The sequence below is a fragment of the Silurus aristotelis genome (genome assembly GCF_946808225.1).
Source record: "Silurus aristotelis genome assembly, chromosome: 14".
Classification (NCBI taxonomy): domain Eukaryota; kingdom Metazoa; phylum Chordata; class Actinopteri; order Siluriformes; family Siluridae; genus Silurus; species Silurus aristotelis.
Window position 1 is genome coordinate 16,194,859 of NC_139587.1, and position 21,466 is coordinate 16,216,324.

The 21,466-nt window shown below is 37.9% G+C and overlaps 2 protein-coding genes across 3 annotated transcripts; both read left to right on the forward strand.

Annotated features, from left to right (window-relative positions):
* Positions 1-5,290: 5,290 nt before the first annotated feature.
* Positions 5,291-9,701, forward strand: fibpa (fibroblast growth factor (acidic) intracellular binding protein a). The gene is made up of 11 exons (XM_083561368.1): positions 5,291-5,595; positions 5,686-5,784; positions 6,465-6,663; positions 6,742-6,868; positions 6,948-7,048; positions 7,470-7,603; positions 7,762-7,870; positions 7,992-8,055; positions 8,206-8,292; positions 8,382-8,479; positions 9,338-9,701. The coding sequence occupies exons 2-11, from the start codon at positions 5,700-5,702 to the stop codon at positions 9,405-9,407; spliced, it is 1,074 nt and encodes a 357-aa protein (XP_083417494.1). The 5' UTR covers positions 5,291-5,595; positions 5,686-5,699; the 3' UTR covers positions 9,408-9,701.
* Positions 9,702-10,905: 1,204 nt separating this feature from the next.
* Positions 10,906-19,897, forward strand: efemp2a (EGF containing fibulin extracellular matrix protein 2a). Of its 2 annotated transcripts, none has more exons than XM_083561361.1 (11): positions 10,906-11,130; positions 14,579-14,859; positions 15,008-15,056; positions 15,193-15,405; positions 15,998-16,117; positions 16,507-16,623; positions 17,136-17,255; positions 17,358-17,477; positions 17,584-17,710; positions 18,217-18,412; positions 18,966-19,897. In XM_083561361.1, exons 2-11 carry the CDS (start codon positions 14,764-14,766, stop codon positions 19,125-19,127), a joined length of 1,320 nt encoding a protein of 439 aa, XP_083417487.1. In that variant the 5' UTR covers positions 10,906-11,130; positions 14,579-14,763; the 3' UTR covers positions 19,128-19,897. The 2 variants fall into 2 exon arrangements, with proteins under 2 accessions (XP_083417487.1, XP_083417488.1); XM_083561362.1 differs by lacking the exon at positions 10,906-11,130 and adding an exon at positions 12,434-13,354.
* The last annotated feature ends 1,569 nt before the right edge of the window (positions 19,898-21,466 follow it).

The window sequence follows — 21,466 nt, forward strand, 5'->3', positions numbered from 1 at the left end:
TCTCTCTCCCTCTCTCTCCCCCCCCACACAGACACACACACACACACACACACACACACCTTCTCTCGCTCTCCCTCCCTCCCCCCACTCTTCTTTCCCCTTCCTTCCCTTTGCTCTTCCTTTACCGTAAGAATGTGTATTGTAGGCAACCCCTTTGGCACAAATGACATCATAAAACGAGATTCCCATTCTTATCTTACTGACTTAAATGCGAAATTGAAATCGCATTGTTAAATGCACCCAGTTATGATCATGTGATTATCTGCTAACGGGACTCAAAACACTCGCCTGCAATTTGTTTTTTTCAGACAATCCTCATTGAACTCTGCTTGATAGTCACATGACCTCCATGTCCTCTTTCCCTTCCACCTTCTAAAAGAAAGAACCTGGACAAAACCCAAAGCACACACACGTACACAGGGGCGGAAAGAGTTGCAATACTACACTGGACATTAATCTATGGTATGTGGTCATATCCTTCCGCCCTCCTCTCTAGCACCATTGTTACCGAGAATCCATAACAATGTGGGGTGTTAACTGGGTTGAAAAGGGGGCTATATAGCCAGAGGACACAGGGCTGAGAAAAATGGTGGGGTGAGGGGTGACATGTAGCTGACCATTTTCACTGTTTTTCTAAAATGGACTGAATCTGTGAATGTGAAATGTTTGATATTTAAAAATTGTTGAATTTTTATTTTGTATATTTTTAAAAGGGACTTTAAAAAAAATATAACAACCATGTTTCTCCAATTCACTTTAAATTCCTTAAGACAACATGAGAAATACTCTTTAAGTGAAACCAGAATCAAAAGAGAACTCTACCAGTAAAACTGTATAGTTTTTATAAATCCCATGATATCCATGTACTATAAGCATGATTGTTCAACCAGAAAATTCATTACTCCACACCTTACTATTGTCTAAATACTTCTCACTCATTTTCTACATGTAAATAAAAGACGTCTAAGCATTACATATGTATCTGCAACTTCCATAAACACTCAACTGCCAGGGGTATGAGATTTACCTGAATACCTTATTGTGTGTTGTAGACATGCCAAGTCCTGAAACAATGTTGCACCGTGATTGTATAATGTAATGAATTTGAGGATAAATACTGTTGTAAAATAACCTAGTGTGTACTGACTTTGAGAAGAACCCCAGAAATCTGACCAACAGAACATTTACTCTGAGCTTATAACCAAGACTTTGGAATGACAAAAAAGGACTCTGAACTCTAAATAGTGAATTCTGTCCAGTAAATAAAGAATCTAGGAAAATAAAGAACAAAAAAAAGGCATAATAGACAAATCTAGGAAAGCAAGTAAAAGACAGATAGACCTTGCTTGCTGCTCATTTCTGTTAGGAACAACCACAGTTAACACTGAGTCTATGTGTACATATTATTCTGCTGGTTATACATTGTCTTAACAGTGCATCCAGTGCACCACTGGTTCTCTCAGTGAGTCTAAATGTAGGCTGGGCCACTGAAAGAATTTTCATGTTCTCAAAACAAATAAGAATGTGGTGCCCAGTAGTAGTGAGACAATTTTGAGGTTTAGATAGACCAGACAATCAGTTCTAAGTTAGTTCTTAGTTAATTGCAATGCCTCCTTGGCAGTAACTTCTGTCAGCCAGTCACAAAGTCCCCATTTGTCCTCGATGCAGTATGGATTCCATGCACACTCATTTTTGTGAAAAAAGGGGTAAGTTATTGGCAACAATCTAGGTCCTGTGCTATGCTCACTGATTGGTATTTGGGGTTTAGTCACACAGTGTGCCATTTTCTTTATGTAAACTCTGCCTGTGTGCAAATCCCACACAAATGTTAAGAGGTACATAAGTTTTTATCTAAGGGCTGAATACCACATGAATAATTCAACTCATTTTAGGACTATTGTATGAGATACATATGCCAAACAGACCACATATGGCCAGGCATTATTTAGTGGCAGAACATTTTCAAAAGTCACATAACACTGGCATTTTAGTGATCTTATGTGTGTTGCACTGGTACCAGGCATCTTCTTGCTTTTAGCAGTCTGTTTTAGATAATGGGACATATTTATTTGACTTTTCTTATTCTAACATGACAAACATATGTTAAAACATCTGTGCCTGACACATTTGAACCATTGTAACATACATTCATGCCTTTACTATGTTAGTGTCACTGGAGTACTGGGAATTGTCCACCAAATAATATTTAGTCAGCAGTGACACTAACATGGTGATCTCCTTCCACCAATGTTTCAGCTACATTTGGCAGGCAAACTGCATAGAAACATATGAGCTCCAGATAGTAATTGTACACACACATACCCACTCACCCTCAGTAACTGCTTTATCCGGTCAGGGTCACAGTGGATCTGGCGTACATCCCAGAAACACTGGCAACGGACAGCTGAACCTCTTCAACCTAATTATTTACCTCAAGTACCCCATGCGATGTTAAACAGACTAACATTAAATTAATCTTTTTTGTGTTTAAATTTTTTTTTTACACATTTACAGATTTGCTGCTGCATAACATTTCCATGTTTAATTTTATAGACAGTGTTTGTTACGTCAAATCTAACAAACACTTAAAAAAAGTTAAATATATTAAAATATCCCTTGCTATAATTAGAGAAACATTTTGTCTTTTGAGCTTTTGTAGCCTACGTATGGACCATTTGCTGATATCATTGTTTAATTTAAGTTCAATCTACTGTCTAATTTAAGTGATTTTCAAAAGTTTTAACGATGACTTTTTTTTAGATACAGAATCTTTATTCGAATAGCTAACAATGTTGTTTATTTTGAGCTTTCACATGCTAGAACTAGTAGCTCTAACCTTTTTGTTTTCCTCCAACCCTGCTTAAAATGACAGTAGATTGTGCCAGGTATGAATGAGTGTGTGAATGTGTGTGCATAGTGCTCTGTGATGGACTGGCATCTCAGCTCACACTCAGAGTTTCTGGACTAGGCTCAGGATCCACTGCAACCCTGAATAGAATAAAATCATGAATGGTGATAAACAAATGATATGCAGTCATAGTAAAAAAGAATGTTCCTCCTTCAGTTGCTGATTATAGGTTTGGGGAGTCGGTCATAACAAATGCAGTTTAAATCATGCAAAGAAGAAGGCATGCGTGATCATGATCCAGAAACGCAGCCATCCTCTTTGGGCCAAAGCTTATTTCAAATGTACTGAGGCAAAGTAAAAAACTGTTCTTTGTTGTTTCTTTTGAAAACCATACACAATGTCCTCTGAACTATGTGGCTTGTTTCCAGTGCTCAGATCAAAAAGACACATCTCTTATCCAACATTTGGAAAAACCCTCTTAATGCTGAATGGTATATACAGGTTTTAGAGCAACAAATGCTTATAAAGATAACATATTTTTCAGGGAAGGTTGCATATTTGTGCAAGACAATGCTAACTGCATACTGAACCTATTACAATATAACGACTTTGAAGCAGAAGGGTTCTGGGTGCTAAAATGGCCTGCTTGCAATCTAGACCTTTCACCATTTCAAAACTTTTGGCGCATCATGAAGCGAAAAATACAACAAGGACAGCCAGAACCGTTGAGCAGCTAGAATCTGCAAATGGTCTCCTCAGTTCCTAGATGTACATACTGTTACAGCCATAAGATTCAAAATGGCCTTATTTATTCCTTAAAATGGTATATATTTTTCAGTTTAAACATTTTTCTTGTTTGTTTGTTTATTGTGAATAGAGTATGGATTTATAAGCAAATCATTGCATTATGTATTACATTTCACACAGTGTCAACTTTTTGAAATTGGAGTTGTATTTGGCTGTAGCAGGTGGCAAGTTGTTTGACGATGGGCTGGAGAGCAGTACAATAATGATTATGTGCAGGCAACAGTGAAGTGTGGTGGAGGTTCCTTGTAAGTTTGGGACTGCATTTCTGCAAATGGAGATAGATATTTGTTCAGGATCAATGGTGTCCTCAATAATAAAAATACAAACAGATACCTATCCATGATGCAACAACATTAGGGAGACATATGATTGGCCTTCAATTTATTCTGCAGCAGGACAATGGCCCCAAACATACAGCCAATGTAATAAAAGAATCTTTAGTATAAAAAAGAACAATTAGTCCCAGAAGTGATGGTTTTACCCCCCACAGAGCCCTAATCTCAACATTATACAGTGAGGAAAATAAGTATTTGAACACCCTGCTATTTTGCAAGTTCTCCCACTTAGAAATCATGGAGGGGTTTGAAATTGTCATCGTAGGTGCATGTCCACTGTGAGAGACATAATCTAAAAAAAAAATCCAGAAATCACAATATATGATTTTTAAACTATTTTTCTATTATATATATATATATATATATATATATATATATATATATATATATATATATATATATATATATATATATATATATATATATAATAATTGCAATAGATGCAAATGTACACTGGAGACATTGAGATAAGATTGACTGATTTATTAAGCTCCATTGTACCATCAGAATGAAGGATTTCTCCTTTGCAGTTGTGAGACATTTTAACAGCAGTGACCAGACCACTGTTCACATTGTTCTTTGCATCACTAGATACTGCCAGTAGTACTGCCATCTCTAAGACAGAACCATACTTATCAGTTATATCAGGGCTGCCAAATTGGATTGCCATTTGTTGAATTAAACCAACTATTCACTAAATAAAGCCAAATGTTTGTGGACACCTTACTATCCCATCATTTCAGGTTCCTATACAAACTGTTATCACAAAGTTGGAATCTCACAACTGTTTAGAACGTTTTTATAAGATTTCCTATTACTGGACCTAAGAGGTCTAGATGATATATATATATATATATATATATATATATATATATATATATATATATATATATATATATATATATATATATATATATATATATATATATATATATATAGGTGCATCTCAATAAATTTGAATGTCATGGAAAAGTTTTAAATTATAATAATATATCATATAATAAAATATAATATATAATATTCATTCATTCATTCATTGCACACAAACTTAAGTATTTTAAGTCTTTGGTTCTTTTAATTGTGATGATTTTGGCTCACAATTAACAGAACCCCACCGTCAATCTCTCACCAAAGTAGAATACTTCATAAAACTAAAAAAAAAAAAAAAACATGTTTAGTGGATTGTTGGCCTTCTGCAAAGTATGTTCATTTATTGTATATGTACTGTCATGCCTGTCAAAATCACTGAAATCTCCACATGGCTGAATGGTTTATATTGGCCGAGGGCGTGTCGTTGTTTACTGACCCGGAAGTGATTTTTTTTAATTCAGTTAGAGAAGTGGTGTGTTTTGCTGTTATATGGTTAACTCGTGTCGAAATGATTTGGATAGAATCAGTACCAATGTCCGGGGGATTATTTTAATCGCTTGTGTTAAATGTGTTATCAGTGTTCGGGCTAATGCTGCACGTCCAGCGTTTTTTTGGAGCTAGTCAGCTAGCATCTGTGGGCTAATGACAGCTACAGTGTAGCGTCTTATAGCAATAGCTCGCTAACGATACATTTCTCACAAACACAACCACGTTAATATATAATCAGTTTAGAGGGTGAATTTTTCCGCCCTCGTTGCAAGATAATTTTCGATGCATGTTTAAGAAAGGTAACACATTTATTTTATACTTGATAAAAACATAAAGATTTCAAAAGCAAGATGTCAGTGGAGCTTGACGTATTTGTGGGAAACACTACCATCATGGACAAGGAGGTGTACCAGTTATGGCTGAATGGATACACAGGTAGCTAAAGTCATTTCTTAGAGCTATATGACACATATTGCTTACTATCCTTCGAGCTAAATAGAGTATATATATATATATAGAGTAGGTTCTAATTTTAATACAAAGATAAGTGCAAAGATGAGGTTTTGTTTTGGTCTTGGTTGATCCATGGTACTAATCAAATAATGTATGTTGAGGTGAACCCAAGCAATCATCTGCCACCAACGTGAGACCTCGCTGCTGTCTGCATGCCTTATGCCAGTTTTTATTCTTTGTCTACAGGAAATTTGTTATGTCCTATAATACTGTCAATTTCTATTATAAAATCGCAAGTAAACAATAATCAAAAACAAAAACAAGTTAATTAAAGTCCTGAGATACCAGTTCATATCATATGTGTGTGTTAAAAGAAAAATTACATGAATAATGATTCTTCATGGCAAAAAAATGTGTCTTCATCTTTATCACATAACTCTTTAAAAATCACTTACATTTGACAGACCTATCTTTAAATGGAGCAATAGCAAGGACTCATAAAAATGGATCTTACATTTTCTCATAGCATCACTTGTAACAGATCAGTTTACCTGAAGTCATTTCAGAGGTTGCAAATATTTTCTAGTGAATGTCCATCAGTTTATACCTTATTATCCATAAATGGAAGTGATCAGCATAAACCGAATTAAATCTCTGCGTAGTGAACGATGCAGTAAAGGTGAGGATAGAAGGAGGCGTGATGGAAGAATGTGAGGCCAGTGCTGACGTCCTCCTGAGTGACACCATGGACCAGTTCCGTACCTTCCAGATGTGCGAGAGGCTTCTGCAAAATCCAGCTAAACTAGCTAACCAGCTTCTTTTCCAGATCCCTCCAGATCGACAAGCCATGCTGATTGAAAGGTTGTGCAGTTTTACACACGTAAATACAATTTTATTGAATAATTGGCCTGACCATTAAAAACTCTGCTGCTCAACCAGGTACTATGCGTTTGATGACACCTTTGCTCGTGAGGTCCTTGGAAAGAAACTCTCCAAAGGGACAAAAAAAGACCTTGATGATGTTAGTGCAAAAACTGGCATTTTGCTGAAGAGCTGCAGGAGACAGGTGGGGAGAACAGCAACGCAACTTCTTAATATGCTTGCAAAAGGGTTTGGTGCTACTGTGTCTATTGTCTGTCTTGTAGTTTGACAACTTTAAGCGAGTGTTCAAAGTTGTGGAAGAACTTAAAGGCCCCCTGGTGGAAAATATAAGGCAGCACTTCCTGCTGCCCGACCAGCTGGCGAGGTGAGAGAGAAGTACAGTTACACATGGTCATGGCTAAATGGAGATCTGTTTTTAATTATCAGCTTCTAATTCTCTTACCATTTTACTAAACTTTCACATTTATTCATATTCTTTAAGACTCTTACTAACTCTAACAATGATGATAAAGCTGCACACCCTGATTACTATAGTAACACTTTTTACAGTTATGCAATTGTATGGGTGTTTTTCTGAGAAAAAAAAATATGCAAGCCTATACTTAAAGTACAAGCACAAAAACTCATCTAAGGAAATTAAATAGTCCTAACAGGCATTGTGAATTATTTTCTTGCTACAAAAATGCATCACACAATTTCAGTTGTACCTTGGCCAGGCTGCTGATTCTGTGCTTTCATTCCTCTCCCTTATTTTGTCCGGACACTGCTGCCAATGCTTTTTACAGGGATTATGCGGCCATTGTCTTCTTTGCCAATAATCGTTTTGAAACAGGAAAGAAGAAGCTTCAGTATCTCACTTTTCAGGACTTTGCCTTTTGTGCTGGGCAGCTCATCAACAACTGGACAGTTGGAGCTGTGGGTAAGAGAATTTCAGTTAGGTTTAAGACAATCTTTACTCCTATTAAAAAAAAATAAAAAATCTGTAATTTTTTATTTATTTGAAGGCTTTGCCCTGTGATGATTAATACTATTGTTATAATATTGTTGTTTGCTGTATCCCTTCTCTTCTGCTCTAAGACAACATGGTGGAGGACATGGATGTGGATCTAGACAAAGAGTTCCTTCAGGATCTTAAAGATCTCAAAATCTTAATCACAGACAAAGATCTTTTGGACCAGCACAAAAGGTATTGGATTGCACTCTGGAAAGAGTGGGACTTGGGGATGTGGATGGAGCTTAATGCTATTGTGTAATGTTTAAATCCCAGTGTCCTGCATTGTAATGAAGACAATTTCTTGTCTGTGTAGTCTAGTGTGTGTAGCTCTTAGAGGAAAGACCAAAGTCTTCAATGAGATGGAAGCTAATTTTAAGGTAGGAGGATGCTTATGATGAGTCATATTATTATGTACCCCATCTCTAACATGCAAAAGCTAAATGTTTGTGACATAGATTTCTTAGAATAGTCATTTTAAGTGTAAAAAGAGTTTAAGGCATTTTTTTGTGGAAAATGTCTTCTTCCAGAACCTCTCTAGAGGCCTTGTGAACATTGCTGCAAAATTAACGAACACAAAAGATGTTCGCGATTTCTTCATTGATCTTGTAGAAAAGGTAATATGCTTTTATTTTTAGCTAAGATTAGCTAAACTTGAACATATTCGTGACATTGAGTTGGGACCTTGCTTATGTCCTCTTTGCAGTTTATTGAGCCTTGCAGGTCGGAAAAATGGACATCAACAGACGTCAACCTCTACCTCACCCACTACACAAACTCTGCACACATACTAGACAGTTTCAAGTAAGTGCACTATTGTGTAAGAACTACATGTGTTAGTGACATTTCTTTTCATATACAGGTTTTCTCTACTTTTGTAAAGTAGATCAGTCACTATTTGATTTTCTGACACACCTAAGGCAGCCCACCAAGAACCTGATAAGATGCTCATAAATGGAGCCAAGATTGATCAAGCAGGGAGAGGTCTACAGCTTTTGTTTAATTCTCGTTTATTTTCTTACCAGTGAATTGTTATTAAGACTATTAAAAGCTATGTTCCCAGTTTACGCTTGGCTCTTTTTAAATGTTGTCATGAGTGTAGAAGTGGCTACAAGTTGAGCAAACATTAAGTTGATTGTCTGCAGTGTAGTTTTAGAAAGAAGGAAATGAGATGGTAGCGTGTTCCAAGTGTTTTGGAGAACATTTGCTGCGGTTCTTCTCTGCTTGGCTATGATGATAACTTAATAGGTTACTTCCTTTAACCTAAACCAAATGTTCGGAATAGTAATCCAATTTTTGTAAAAAAAAAAAAAAAAAAAAAAAAAAAAAAAAAAAAAAATTGAAATACTCTTTAATACTAACAAATACAAAAGATAGGAAATAAACCTTACACAAAAAAATATGGTATATCTAGGACAGTGCGGTATGGTGTTCTACCAGTGGAGGTCACTGTCTCATATGATTGGAAGTGAATATACCTACCAATATACTAAGCGATGACACCTTCAGCCCAAAACCATGTAAATGTCTTATAAAAGACTTCTTGTGTAGTTGTACAGTTACAAATACATAAATAAATCTAATGCTATTTTGCTGTTAGCATCTTCTCAGTGGCATTTTTGTTCCCATCTCTCTCTTTTCTCTTTTTCCCCTCATTCTCAGGCACCAGACTGTCTGGACGAGGTATATGGGAGTTATTAAAAGCTGCATCCTCAGAATGTATCATGAATGAAGAATAACAGTTCTTTGTTGTTCCTTTTTCTCCTCTTCACCCTTAATCAAAACTGTTTTGGACTTATCCCAACCCAGCTCGCAGTCTGACCCTGTCTTTCTTTTAAATCCCCATGTTCATCATTTTCCTCCTTTAATCCTTACCCAAATATCTCCAACAGCTGGCCAACAAATATCTCCTGGACTCCCTCCTCCAACTTTCCCTTCCCTTTATCCCCTGTTCATTTCTTCACCCATTGGCCACTGTTGATCCAAGGATTTGTAAATAAACAGAGTATTCTATGGTTCCTCCCTACACTGTGTCCTCACTGACTTTACTGTGCGTGGTCCAAACTATTGAAATTGTTCTAAGTGCTAACATTAAGGTTAATGAATAAAACTGTCAGATTATTTTAAAATTGTACCATTAGAATAATTAGAATACTGTTGGATATCACAGCGGATAATAGATTGATTGGAACAGTTGAAGTAATAAGTGTGAGATGTTGAAGCCTGGTGTGTGAGATGGGTGTCGTGTGGCCTTTTGAGAGGGTGGACTAGCAGTAGGGAGCACAATTTGTCAGGCTTTTTGGACCCCTACACACATGGTGTGTGGGTGTTCTAGTTTCACAGACCTCAGGCACAGGTCAATAAATGAATATTTTTACTTTGCCAAATGGAATACAAGCTGCTCTTTAAATACCTTTTATTATACGTTTTTCCCCAGAACGTATAATATCTTTTTAATAATTTTGAATCACTGATCAGTGCTGGATAAATCAATAAGTCCACGATTAGTTAGTATTAAAATGCTGAAGACTCAAATTTGGAAGAGTAGGAAAGCAGAATACTTATAATTGTATTCAATGAAGTAAATTTGGAATCTTTCACTGAAAACCGCATGACATTTAAACATTTCTTTCCTTATTTTATCAGTAAGACCTCCAGTTCAAATATTTGAACAGAAAGCAAAAAGAAGGGATGTTTCCAAGCAGACATATGTGCAGAAGTGCAAAAGTCTATTCCTCCACCTCTTTGTCTTGCTCTCTCTCTCTCTTTTTTTTTCTATGTGTGTGTATCGCTCTCTCTCTCTCCTTTTTTTCTTTTGCAAATTTTTGACCACATTCCACTAGCCTGTCTCCCATGCTATAAATATCTGGAGTATGAAAGGGAAGGAGCGAACAGTGGAGTGGAGTAAAAAGATGGGTGAGATGAAGGTTGAATTGAGGTGGGAGGAGGAAAAATGGAGAGAAAGCTGCAAGCTGTGGGGGGTGAGTTTAAATGAAACCAGGTGCGTTACAGCCCTAATGTGCATGTGTGTAGCTGTGAATCTATGCACTGTTGTTCTCCTGGCAAATCGGACAGATTTGGAATTTCGGAATTTGGGCCACAGACCAGGAATTTTCATTATGGGGGGTGAAGTGGGAGTGTCGGCAAGGGGCGGAGGATGGCTGCACAGGGGGGCCATGAGGGGGGGTCAGAATGGGCTGTCCCTCTTTTTTTTTTTTTTTTTTTTTTTTTTTTTTTGTGAACACCCTCACACTCCAGCTGTCTGTCTCCACACTCCCTCACTCTCACACTGAAGAGGCAGAACAAGGCAGTAGAAGAAGACGAAGGGCCAGATAGGAGCAACAGAAAGCAAAAGAGGCCGGAAGAGAAGAGGAGTGCAGAGAAAGAGCCAGAGACACACTCTCAAAGTGGAATCCGAGGCCACAACCACAAGAAACTTGCCGAAAAAGTATTCTGTAAGTAAGCATGTGTTATATTTTAAGGGGAAATTTTTATCTGAAAAGTATGGACAATAAAATTATTTATCGTTCTTAATATATGATTATATGATAACCTGATAATCGGTGCAGATGCAAAAAATGTGGTCATGGTCAAGGACATAAGAGAGCAAGCAGACAATGAGAGGCAGAGAATGTGTGTGTGTGTGTGTGTGTGTGTGTGTGTGTGTGTGTGTGTGTGTGTGTGTAAGAAAAACAGTGGGTGAGAGGGACAGTTTTAAATCATTCCCAGGCCCTTTAAGGATCTTCCTACCTTGTACTTTATACATCATACTCTTCTGATTATCAGGCTTGAATGCCTTGTCCTACATTTTTCAGCCACAGAAAATGAAACAGCACAGAATATATTTACCATGCAACCTTCATGCAATCCCATTTATATATCTTTCAACTAGTCCCCAGACATGCATCAGACAGTAGTGTTTATTACTTTTGTCTCTCTTACCCAACCATCAGCATGTTGTTACACATCATGCGTCACAAACGTAGTATTGCAAAACTTTCCAAACCATTTTCCAGCTATTTCACAACTAGTCTAAATGTCACTTCTTCTCTGATCCCCATTCAGACTAGCGGGGTGCACTTTAACTTTTAAGAGTGGATTTACAATATAAGTGGAGTGTGTGTGTGTGTTTGTGTGTGTGTGTGCTACTTGTTTCAGTGAATTCTTAGTTTCATTGTATTAAATAGACAACACTTGGGTTCCCTGAAGTTTTGGGTATTCAAAAAAAATCCAGAGGCACTTAGTGGTGAGAACATTTGTGCCTACAAAAACATATTGGCCCCCTGAAGAAACACAGGTGCCATAACAAGAAGAGAAAACACACACAATTAAATGCCCAGATGACGTCACAGCTGAGAACAGTAGCCTACTATACTAACACAGGCTACTTCTATACTGCAAAAAGCTTCAGGAGCTTTATTTATATATTTTTGGTAATTACTGACATTTGCCTGCATTATTTTATATGGCTTGGTGCTGAATTGATCATTTATTTAAAATGCAATGAGGCTCAGCAGACACATTAATGCTTGTGCTTTGCATCTTTTTTACATTTATATAATTATATAAAAATCTTACTTATATACTTATATATTTCACACATAAACTAACCAACAATTCTTTGTGCATTAAAGTGTAATGTAAGCAATTTACAATATAACTTAAATCTAAGTTTTAAAATACCTTAAATACCTTTAAACCATGAATATGTTTCCTTGGTCTGAGTCATATATTAAAAGCCATTCAATCATTGCACCATTTTGCACATCCAGCACATGAACCCTTCATGTCCACAGTGAAACTGTTTCAGGCAACATGACAGAATGTTTCACAGCTTCAGAGACAGTTGAGCTGAACAGAACAGTAAGAGCCCAGACTCAACCCAGAATAGATGGATGTAATTCTGTTTGTAAAATGTAGAGAGATGAAAGGAAGAAATAATTTGTATGCGTGTGGTCTTTAAATATGTACCGACTTTTATGATCCATCTGACTGGTGCAGGTTATAGAGGCCGGCTCTATATGCACAAATATACAGTTATTATTAATTATGCAGCATATACAAGAGTTCAGTTTTTTAGTTCATGAATCCAAATTAAATAAACCACAATAATATTAATATTGCCCTCTGAGAACATAAGGATGAACTAGTTTTTGGAATAGGTCATCCAAGGTAGACTATTTTGCCCTCTCAAGTGAACTTCAAGGGGCTTTCCTGAGGATTTGATTCTCTGGGAAAGCTCTGGCTGTCCGGTTGACCCAAGTAGAGTACCTTGCCCACATCCTCACCAGTGGCATTCCAGTAAACCAACAGACACTTGGCGCACCACGGTAGTCTAAATTGCCCTTACCACCAAACATATTCTGACCAGTGTGCAACATGGTTCTGCCCTGCCCTTGGGTTGCTATCATGGTTGATTCTGGGCTTTCTCAAACTGTATAATGCTTACTGTAGAGGCTGAAGTGCTTATTAGACAGACACCAAATACATAGCTAGCAGCGTTGGGTGAATAAGGCTATAAACTTCTGTGTGTGCAAACAGCCATAGCAGTTTAAAAATGCAAGATAAACAAAAAAGAATGCAAATCTGAATTAAAAATGTCTTTGATCACTTTCCACAGGAATTTGTGTCACTGGGGCAAACCTGATTCTCATAAACCAACCCACCTACCACATACAGGTGTGCCTTAGAAGGAATGTTTCTCTTTTGAAACATAGTTTTAACATCAGCTGTGTTTAAACTGTGCAAATATTTGAATTTTACTTTATTGCAGTCACACTGTAAACACGACATGAGAAATAACAGTCTGTCAGAGGGACAAAGTAAAACTTAATTCTATCACAAATCATATTTGATGGTGTAGTCAGTCTTTAATAGTATTTGGTCGTGTTTCCTTATGTGTACTGTAAGTCATGACGAACAACATTGTGTGGTTTGGGTCAAAGCAAACAATCTCATTTAGAGGCTGATGTAATCAAATCAGAATGTGTGTTTGCGTGTGCATGTTGCCCTGTGGCTAGCTGTTTATCACTTTGAGTGAACGTGACTATACCAGTGCACAGACCAAAGGCTTCCACACTGTGACCACAAGGACTGACAAAGACTTTTGTGTTTTGGAGTCAGGACAACTTCTGCTTTCTTTGCAGTGTGTATCTAAAGATTTGTGTGAGTGAGTGTTTTCATGCATCAGGAAGACAGTGGTTATGATCTTTCCCCATGCTATTTTCTCTCTGGCACACACCAGCAAAGTGTGCTGCACTACACAGTCCAGAAACAGAAATGTTTTATAAGTATTGCATTTGGCTGCTTTTCTATTTATTCTCCAGGCAAGGGACCTGAAAGACAGGACTTATTCAAGCTGACACATTTACTTAGAAATCTCAGTCCTCTCCTCCCAAGAACAGTAACTGAAGTTTAAAACTGTAAATAAGTTATTTCAGGTTGTTTTCTCACTTTCTCCTTTAATTACATTACATGTTTTAGTTAAAAATGGCTGGGAGCATAAAAGTCAAGTTGTTATACTTACAGTCTGGCCAAATGTTAGAAATGTTAATAATGTTAATAATACCATGCAATTATAATCAAGGTGTGACTGTGTGCACTTCCAGTTCATCCACCAGAGGGAGCCATCAGGTTGTTACATACATGTGTGCTTGTAAAGAAGGCCAGTTAGAGGTCAATACATCTTACATGTTATATACATGTTAACGTACATGTAAAATCTGTGGCAATAATTAACCAGTATCATCTATAAAAATGAAGACTCGAATTTAAATGAAACCACACAATGCATTTAAATGTGTAACAAACAAACCCATTAAAGACAAACTTAATGTCAGATTTTTCAGACTTTAAGGTACTTATTCAGTTCTCATGCCCTCTCTTTTTTCCTGTGTCCTTTAGATTCTGCAGTGTGATTTAAAACCTTGGGTTAAAGCTGTGGGTTCTCCTCCTTTCCTCAAGGCCCTACAGCGTGTGCCAGTTGTGTGTGTGTGTGTGTGTGTATATGTGTGTGTCTGTGTTTGTCACGCTACTTGTACGTTTTCTCTGAACTCCAAAGAGGCAGGTGAAAGTGTCTCTGTGTGAAGATGTGGTCTGTGTGTGTTTCAATTGTGTGTGTGTGCGTTTCTGTGCTCCTCCACCAAGCTATTTCACAGCCACCCACAGAAAGTGACACCTACACGGTAAGGCGGGATGGAACTGTTTCCCACTTTCTTCCTTTTCTCTTCTCTGTTTATTTGATAAGCATATGTATACAAGTGTGTAATATGTAAGCCTTTGCATATCATTTGCATTTGCATTCATGCCTGTTATTATTTGCTGAAACTTCAGGAATGCACAGATGGCTATCACTGGGATCCTCAAACTCAGCACTGCAAAGGTAAAACATCTTCATGCTTCCTGAACATGCTGCATATATCATGCATTATGTCGTTGTTTAAGTCAGTTAAAAAGAAAAATGTTGTTATATAAAGTCAATTGCAAACTTTCTCAACAATTTTTATTTTCCCTCTCAGACATAAATGAATGTGAAACTATACCAGAGGCATGTAAGGGTGAGATGAAGTGTTTCAACCATTATGGTGGGTACTTGTGTCTACCGCGCTCTGCCTCAGTGTTCCCTGACTCTGATCCACCCAACCAAATCCCTACTGGTGTGGGTAACACCTCAAGTGAGCCTTATAACCCATGTCCCACTGGCTATGAGGCTCATGGAGACAGCTGCGTGGGTGAGTATGTTTGGAAACGTGTCTGCTTGAGGGTGGGGGTGTGTAGTGTGGGTGTTAGTGAACAGGTGGCAAAAGTGAGTGACAGTGTGAATGTGTGCATTGTAAAGGCACCAATTTTCATAATTGCATTCTGATGTTGTTTACATGCAATTGATAAAAGGAAATAAATTACACATAACATTAGCGTTATATGCTCCATGTGTAGTCGAGTGTTTATTGTGGATTACGGCTTCCAGGACAATTCCGCTACTAATTCAGAAACAGGTGGTATGTACGTAAGAGGTTTGTCTGGGAGTTTTGCACGACTTGGCAGGGGGTAGTCTGCAGGAGGTAGACGGGATTTGGAGGGCTAAGCTATTTCCCAGCTGCCATCAACAGTCAAACCCTCATTAATGCACCCCACAGTTGTATTACTCAGCATTTAGAATAAAGTCACACAGTTAGCATTTCTTTATGCCTTCAAGCTGTTAGTCATAAATCAGTAAGTGGCCTCTCTGCTGCAGTAACAAAATACCAGTGCAGCAGCAAATATAAAAGGTGAACTGAAGTGTTGCACAAATAACCTGCACAGTCAAATGTTTTACTCTTACAGATGTGGATGAGTGTGAACAAGGACATGACTGCCAACCCAGCCAGGAGTGCATCAATACAGAGGGTTCATTCACTTGCCAGTGCCCGAATGGATACCGCAAAGTGGGAACTGAATGCATTGGTAAAAAGTAGCCACACTTTTAAAAACAGGCAGAAACAGAATCGGTGTAAAACCAGTTCTTATTAAATATACTTACTTAATTAAGAATTCATACTCTTGCCATGGAGGGTTATATATTTTAGTAAGAGCAGGTATTATATTAGTGTCAGACATGGGTGTGTAAGTAAATGCAAGCCAATGACATTTAAAGAATAAGCTGAGGGGCTAATTTGTGATTTTTAGCCAATACACTTTTTTAAATGTTTTTTCCCCCTTTTTAATTTGAAGAAGCAGAGTTTTTAGGATACACAGCACTGCCCTTGACTGAGTGTTACTGTGTTGATAAAGCTGAGTAATGAATTAAGCTGAATGTGTCATTCACCTGAACTTTTCCCCTTCACATTTTTCAGACATTGATGAGTGTCGGTACCGGTACTGCCAGCACCGCTGCGTTAACGTGCCCGGTTCCTTCTCTTGCCAGTGCGAGCCTGGCTTCCAGCTGGCAGGCAACAATCGCTCCTGCATTGGTGAGTGTGCCCACGTACTGCCACCCCCATGCATAGCCAACAATGCTTTGCCCTGAGTCATAGGCCATCCTCCACATACACTTAAACTATACACACAGTAATTTGGAAAACCAAGCCCACATGGTGTTGTACAATATCATCCTACACTTTAGCTTCTCTGAACAGGGGCCAAAGCCAAAACAAACTGCCACAGCACCTCGAGTTAGGTGAGTAAGTGACAGTGTGGCGACATAAGGGAATAATTACCTTGGTATTCCAAGGCACAGGGGCAAAACCTACATTACCTTTGGTGTACTGAAAAAATAAACCTAGCATTCCAAGCATTATAGATTTAAGTACAAATATTATCTAATAATTTAGCATTTATTAACCTATGACATGTAGTCTCCATGAGGGACCTGAAAAGTTCCACACTGGCACTTTCTAAATACTTGACTGCATTTTTCCATGAAACGTGCTCTGTAAAGCATACTCATAATTTGGGTCTGCTGGGTCATTATTTGTGTGTTCAGACGTGGATGAGTGTGACATGGGCGCCCCCTGTAGTCAGAGGTGTTATAACACGTACGGCACTTTCCTTTGCCGCTGTGAGCAGGGTTATGAGCTTGAGCCAAATGGATTCACCTGCAAAGGTAAGTAACAAAAAGCACAGGCAACGTAAGCAGCACATAACTGAATATTTTATATTTTGTTACTTTTTAACCCATCTAATGTTTTCTTTATTCTTTACACAGACATAGATGAGTGCAGTTTCTCTAGTTACCTTTGTCAGCACCAGTGTATAAATGAGCCTGGCAAATTCTCATGTGTCTGCCCAGAAGGCTACCAGCTCCTTGGGACTCGTCTCTGCCAAGGTCAGCATTGTCTACGTACCTTATTAAGCTTTAAATTTTTCCTCACGCTGACCATTACTTTCTTTTCATTTGAATCACTTTCTGATTTGTATGTGTCTTCATTTAGATATAAATGAGTGCGAGACAGGTGTACACCAGTGCACGGATAGCCAGACTTGCGTGAACATTCATGGTGGTCATCAGTGTGTCGACACAAACGGTTGTCAGGAGCCCTATGTTCAAGTGTCAAACAAGTAAGTGAAGCGGTTTTAGCCAAGCTGGTCCACTTATTTCTTCCTTCATTAAACTTGGACTTTTGTTCTGACAGTTGTATTTAATTTAGGCATAACTTTCTGTTTCTGAAACTGCACTGGGAGTTCTTCCATATTGCCTTAAAGCAAACGTTTAAATTCCACTCTACCTCCTTCCAAAACCTGACAGTGATAATACTGTAAGTGGTGTGAAGGGGTTATGCTTTAAAGAAACGTCTGAAGGTTGATGAAGAGCATCTAAGATTCAAAATTTGTCAGACCTGTCAAAAATATTTGGATGTAAGGCCTTAATTTTTCTTCTGAACCAGTAGATGAAAATAAAAATACAATATAATTTGTGCAATATCTATTAAGGTATCTATTATTTAAATACTTTAGCACCCTATTCTATACTACCCTCTCAAAAAACTCTGTGCTCCTTATAAGTCATAGATCCATTATGCTCAGCACTGTTATACTGTTATTACACTGCAACCCTCTCTCTTTAGTCGCTGTGTGTGTCCTGTATCTAAACCTGGCTGTCAAGACTTGCCCTTCTCCATTGTGCACCGTTTTATGAGCATCACCTCAGAACGGTCCGTCCCCTCTGACCTTTTCCAAATCCAGGCCACAAGTGTCTACCCTGGAGCCTACAACACCTTCCGCATCCGCTCTGGAGATGACAGTGGAGACTTTTACATCAGGGTGAGATGCAATTTATTCATACTTATTGATTTGAAACCTCCTGGGGTTTACTTTTCTGAAAGGTATCCCACCCGAACTTGGCTTTTAAATCGCATTAAATTCTGCCATCTGTCTATTTCTGGAACTTAAAATACTGAAGCCAAAAAAGTGAACAGTTCATATTTGAGAAAGTGGCCATGGGAGGAAAAGAGGAAGGCAGGAAAGAGGGGGTGTGGCACTGATGTTAAAAGTGTGATAGTGCCAAAGTTTGAGGACAATGCAGTTTTATTTTGGTGCCAGATTCTGTGTTTATAGCTTTTAATAGCCTAAGGAGCAAGAGGACACTGCACAGTACTATTGCTAGGCCCTTATTTAGATTTCTGCAGTCACAAATTAGAGCATGTGTTATATAGTTATATAATCTTTGTCCATGCATGGTTTAGATGTATGCAGTGGTGTTAATATCTTGTGTAGCTTTCAGAAGTACATTATAAAAACTGGATGGTGCATTACATTAAGGGTAATGTTCCAGTAATGCAGACTTCTAATCCACATTTGTTGTCTTCTCCTATAGCAAATCAACAATATCAGTGCCATGCTGGTGCTAGCCCGTGCTGTGACCGGACCCAAAGAGTATGTTCTGGACTTAGAGATGGTTTCAGTCAACCCCCTCATGAGTTACCAGACTAGTTCGGCCCTTCGCCTATCAGTCTATGTGGGGCCTCATGCTTTCTAAATTAGAGTGGCATTTAGAGCAGAGAGGGGAAGAGGGGCTAGCTAGTTAAAATGGCAGAAATGTGAAGTATGGACAACATATCCATTGAGGACGAGGAGGATTTGAGTTGGAGATATTGGCATAATTAGAAGAACATCTCCCCAAGTTTACTGGAAGAGCAAATGCCAACCAATCTCATAAGAAATCAGAACAAACTATACAACTACTACTTCACAAGTGATGCTGGTCACAGACAGGTAATATAATTGCAGACACAGCCGTACCACACACGGTTTTACTATATTTTGTATGAACACCAAATAAAGTAGAGCTGCACTACAATTTCAAAATCTGCTGTACAATCCCTATAGCTTTTCCTTTTACCCTTTCTCATACCTCTCTTGTCATCCATGCTTATTTTTATGATTGCTTTTTTTTTTTTTTTTTTTTACTTGAAAATGTGTTTTCTTTCTATTTTTCCTTTTGTAGCACAAATTCATTCCAATGATGGTTTTTGCCACAGCCCTTGCTGATGGTTTACGCCTCCCCCCTCTTTTTTCAGATATATGTAGCAGTTTTAGTGTACAAATAATATATGCACCTCTGAGAACTTCTTTCTGTGTGTTGTGTGCCATTACTAATCTTCAGTAACCACTTGATTCTACATCTATATCTTCTTCCGCCCCCACAGTGATCACTATTCACCTTATTTGTGTAGTTGTCATACCATGCTGTCAATGTTGTACTTTTGTTGGACTTATTACTGTAATAAAGATGATAAAACCATATGATTTTGGCTATAGCACCCTACATTGAATTTCTTTGTACTATGGTGTGTATTTATCCCTCATCTGTTTTCATGTTTCACTTGAAACTCCATGCTATTGGGGGGTTTTATTTTTTCATATTTGTGGATTCTCTTCAGCATCACTGATACAGACATTTAACATTTAGTTACAGCAAGCACATGAAAAGTCCTTTGTCTGGTAAAAAAAAAAAAAAAAAAAATATTTAATTGATTGTTTCCTGGTTCTTTATAATCTAAACATAACTAAATTATATTTCAATACATTGATCTACCTGGTTCAGTGAATCATTTTTACCAACTAAAATTAAGTGTAAGTAAAATGAGTATATGGGTGGAGTATCTTGCAATGTGGCAACTCTGTTAATAGTATTAAGTCTAAGGAGGGATCCCACTTCGTTTAGGAGAAACATTTACTGCTTGGCAATGGGCGTATGATTTAATTGCGAAGTCTAAATGAGTCCAGATCACAGTAGGCTTTCTGCAATCTTCTGGGAAAAGGGTTAATCTAGGGCTCTTAAGTTTTCTAGAGCTATGCAAAACTTAAGCAAAACTTAATTTCTTTAGAGCTACTAGCTAAAATCTTTTAGCACCAGTGGCGGTCCGTCAGGACCAGTAAAGCCTTCTCTGCTGGCCTAAACACTATCAGAAGCACTGACCTACATGTTTCATGAAATTGTATTAATTTATTCCCAACAGTTTTTTCTCTTAATTTCGTAGCATTTCTTTCGGCTGCACTGCTTCCAGTATGTGTATGTGAATGTTAGATTTTTTTTGTCCAATCAGATTTCAGCCTCTATGTGCTGCCATGTCAATTTAATCTGCCCAGGGCCTGCAAAGTCTGTCTTGCTGGCCCTTTTACAATATAGAAAATTACCAACGGGTCTGTTTAACCAATCAGATTTAATTTTCGCCTCACAGGGCCAGCTAGTTGGCCCAGAATAGCATCAGCATTTTTCCGTCCTCTGATTGGTTGGTCAGAGGGAAACTGTTACAGCCAAGTTCGACTGGCAAAACACGTGTGTAGTGCTTTGCACACATTAATACATCAGAGTTAGACTTTTTATGTCTATCAAGAAAGAGAAATTGATTTGGTCTTGGACATACTTAAAAATCCATTTTCTAGAAAAGCTAGACATCGTGAGTAGAGGTCGGCCAACCCTTGAAGCTAGCTAGCTTCTCTCAGCCCGGGAAAGGGTTTGTTTGCCACTTCCAGACCAGTGAATATGAGCGGTACCACTGGAATTCAGCCTCTAAGAAGCGGTGCAAATTATGAGACTGCAACTCTTGTGAGTAGGTTGTATTTTATTTAGATGTTTAATGTTTTTGTGATGTTACTAGACAAATATTGATTTTAATAGCTAACTGGAGCATGATCATCAAAGGAGGATTTTTTTTTAGTTGCTCAAAAAAAAGTATCTGGTAAAAACCTGAATCTTAGGTTTCTTAACGGAATCTTAACTGAACTGGAAAACTAATGTTAGCTTGCTGCCTACTAAGCACCAACATATCCCTTAAATGTATTTGTTTTTTAACACAATGGTCACCAGTTCCA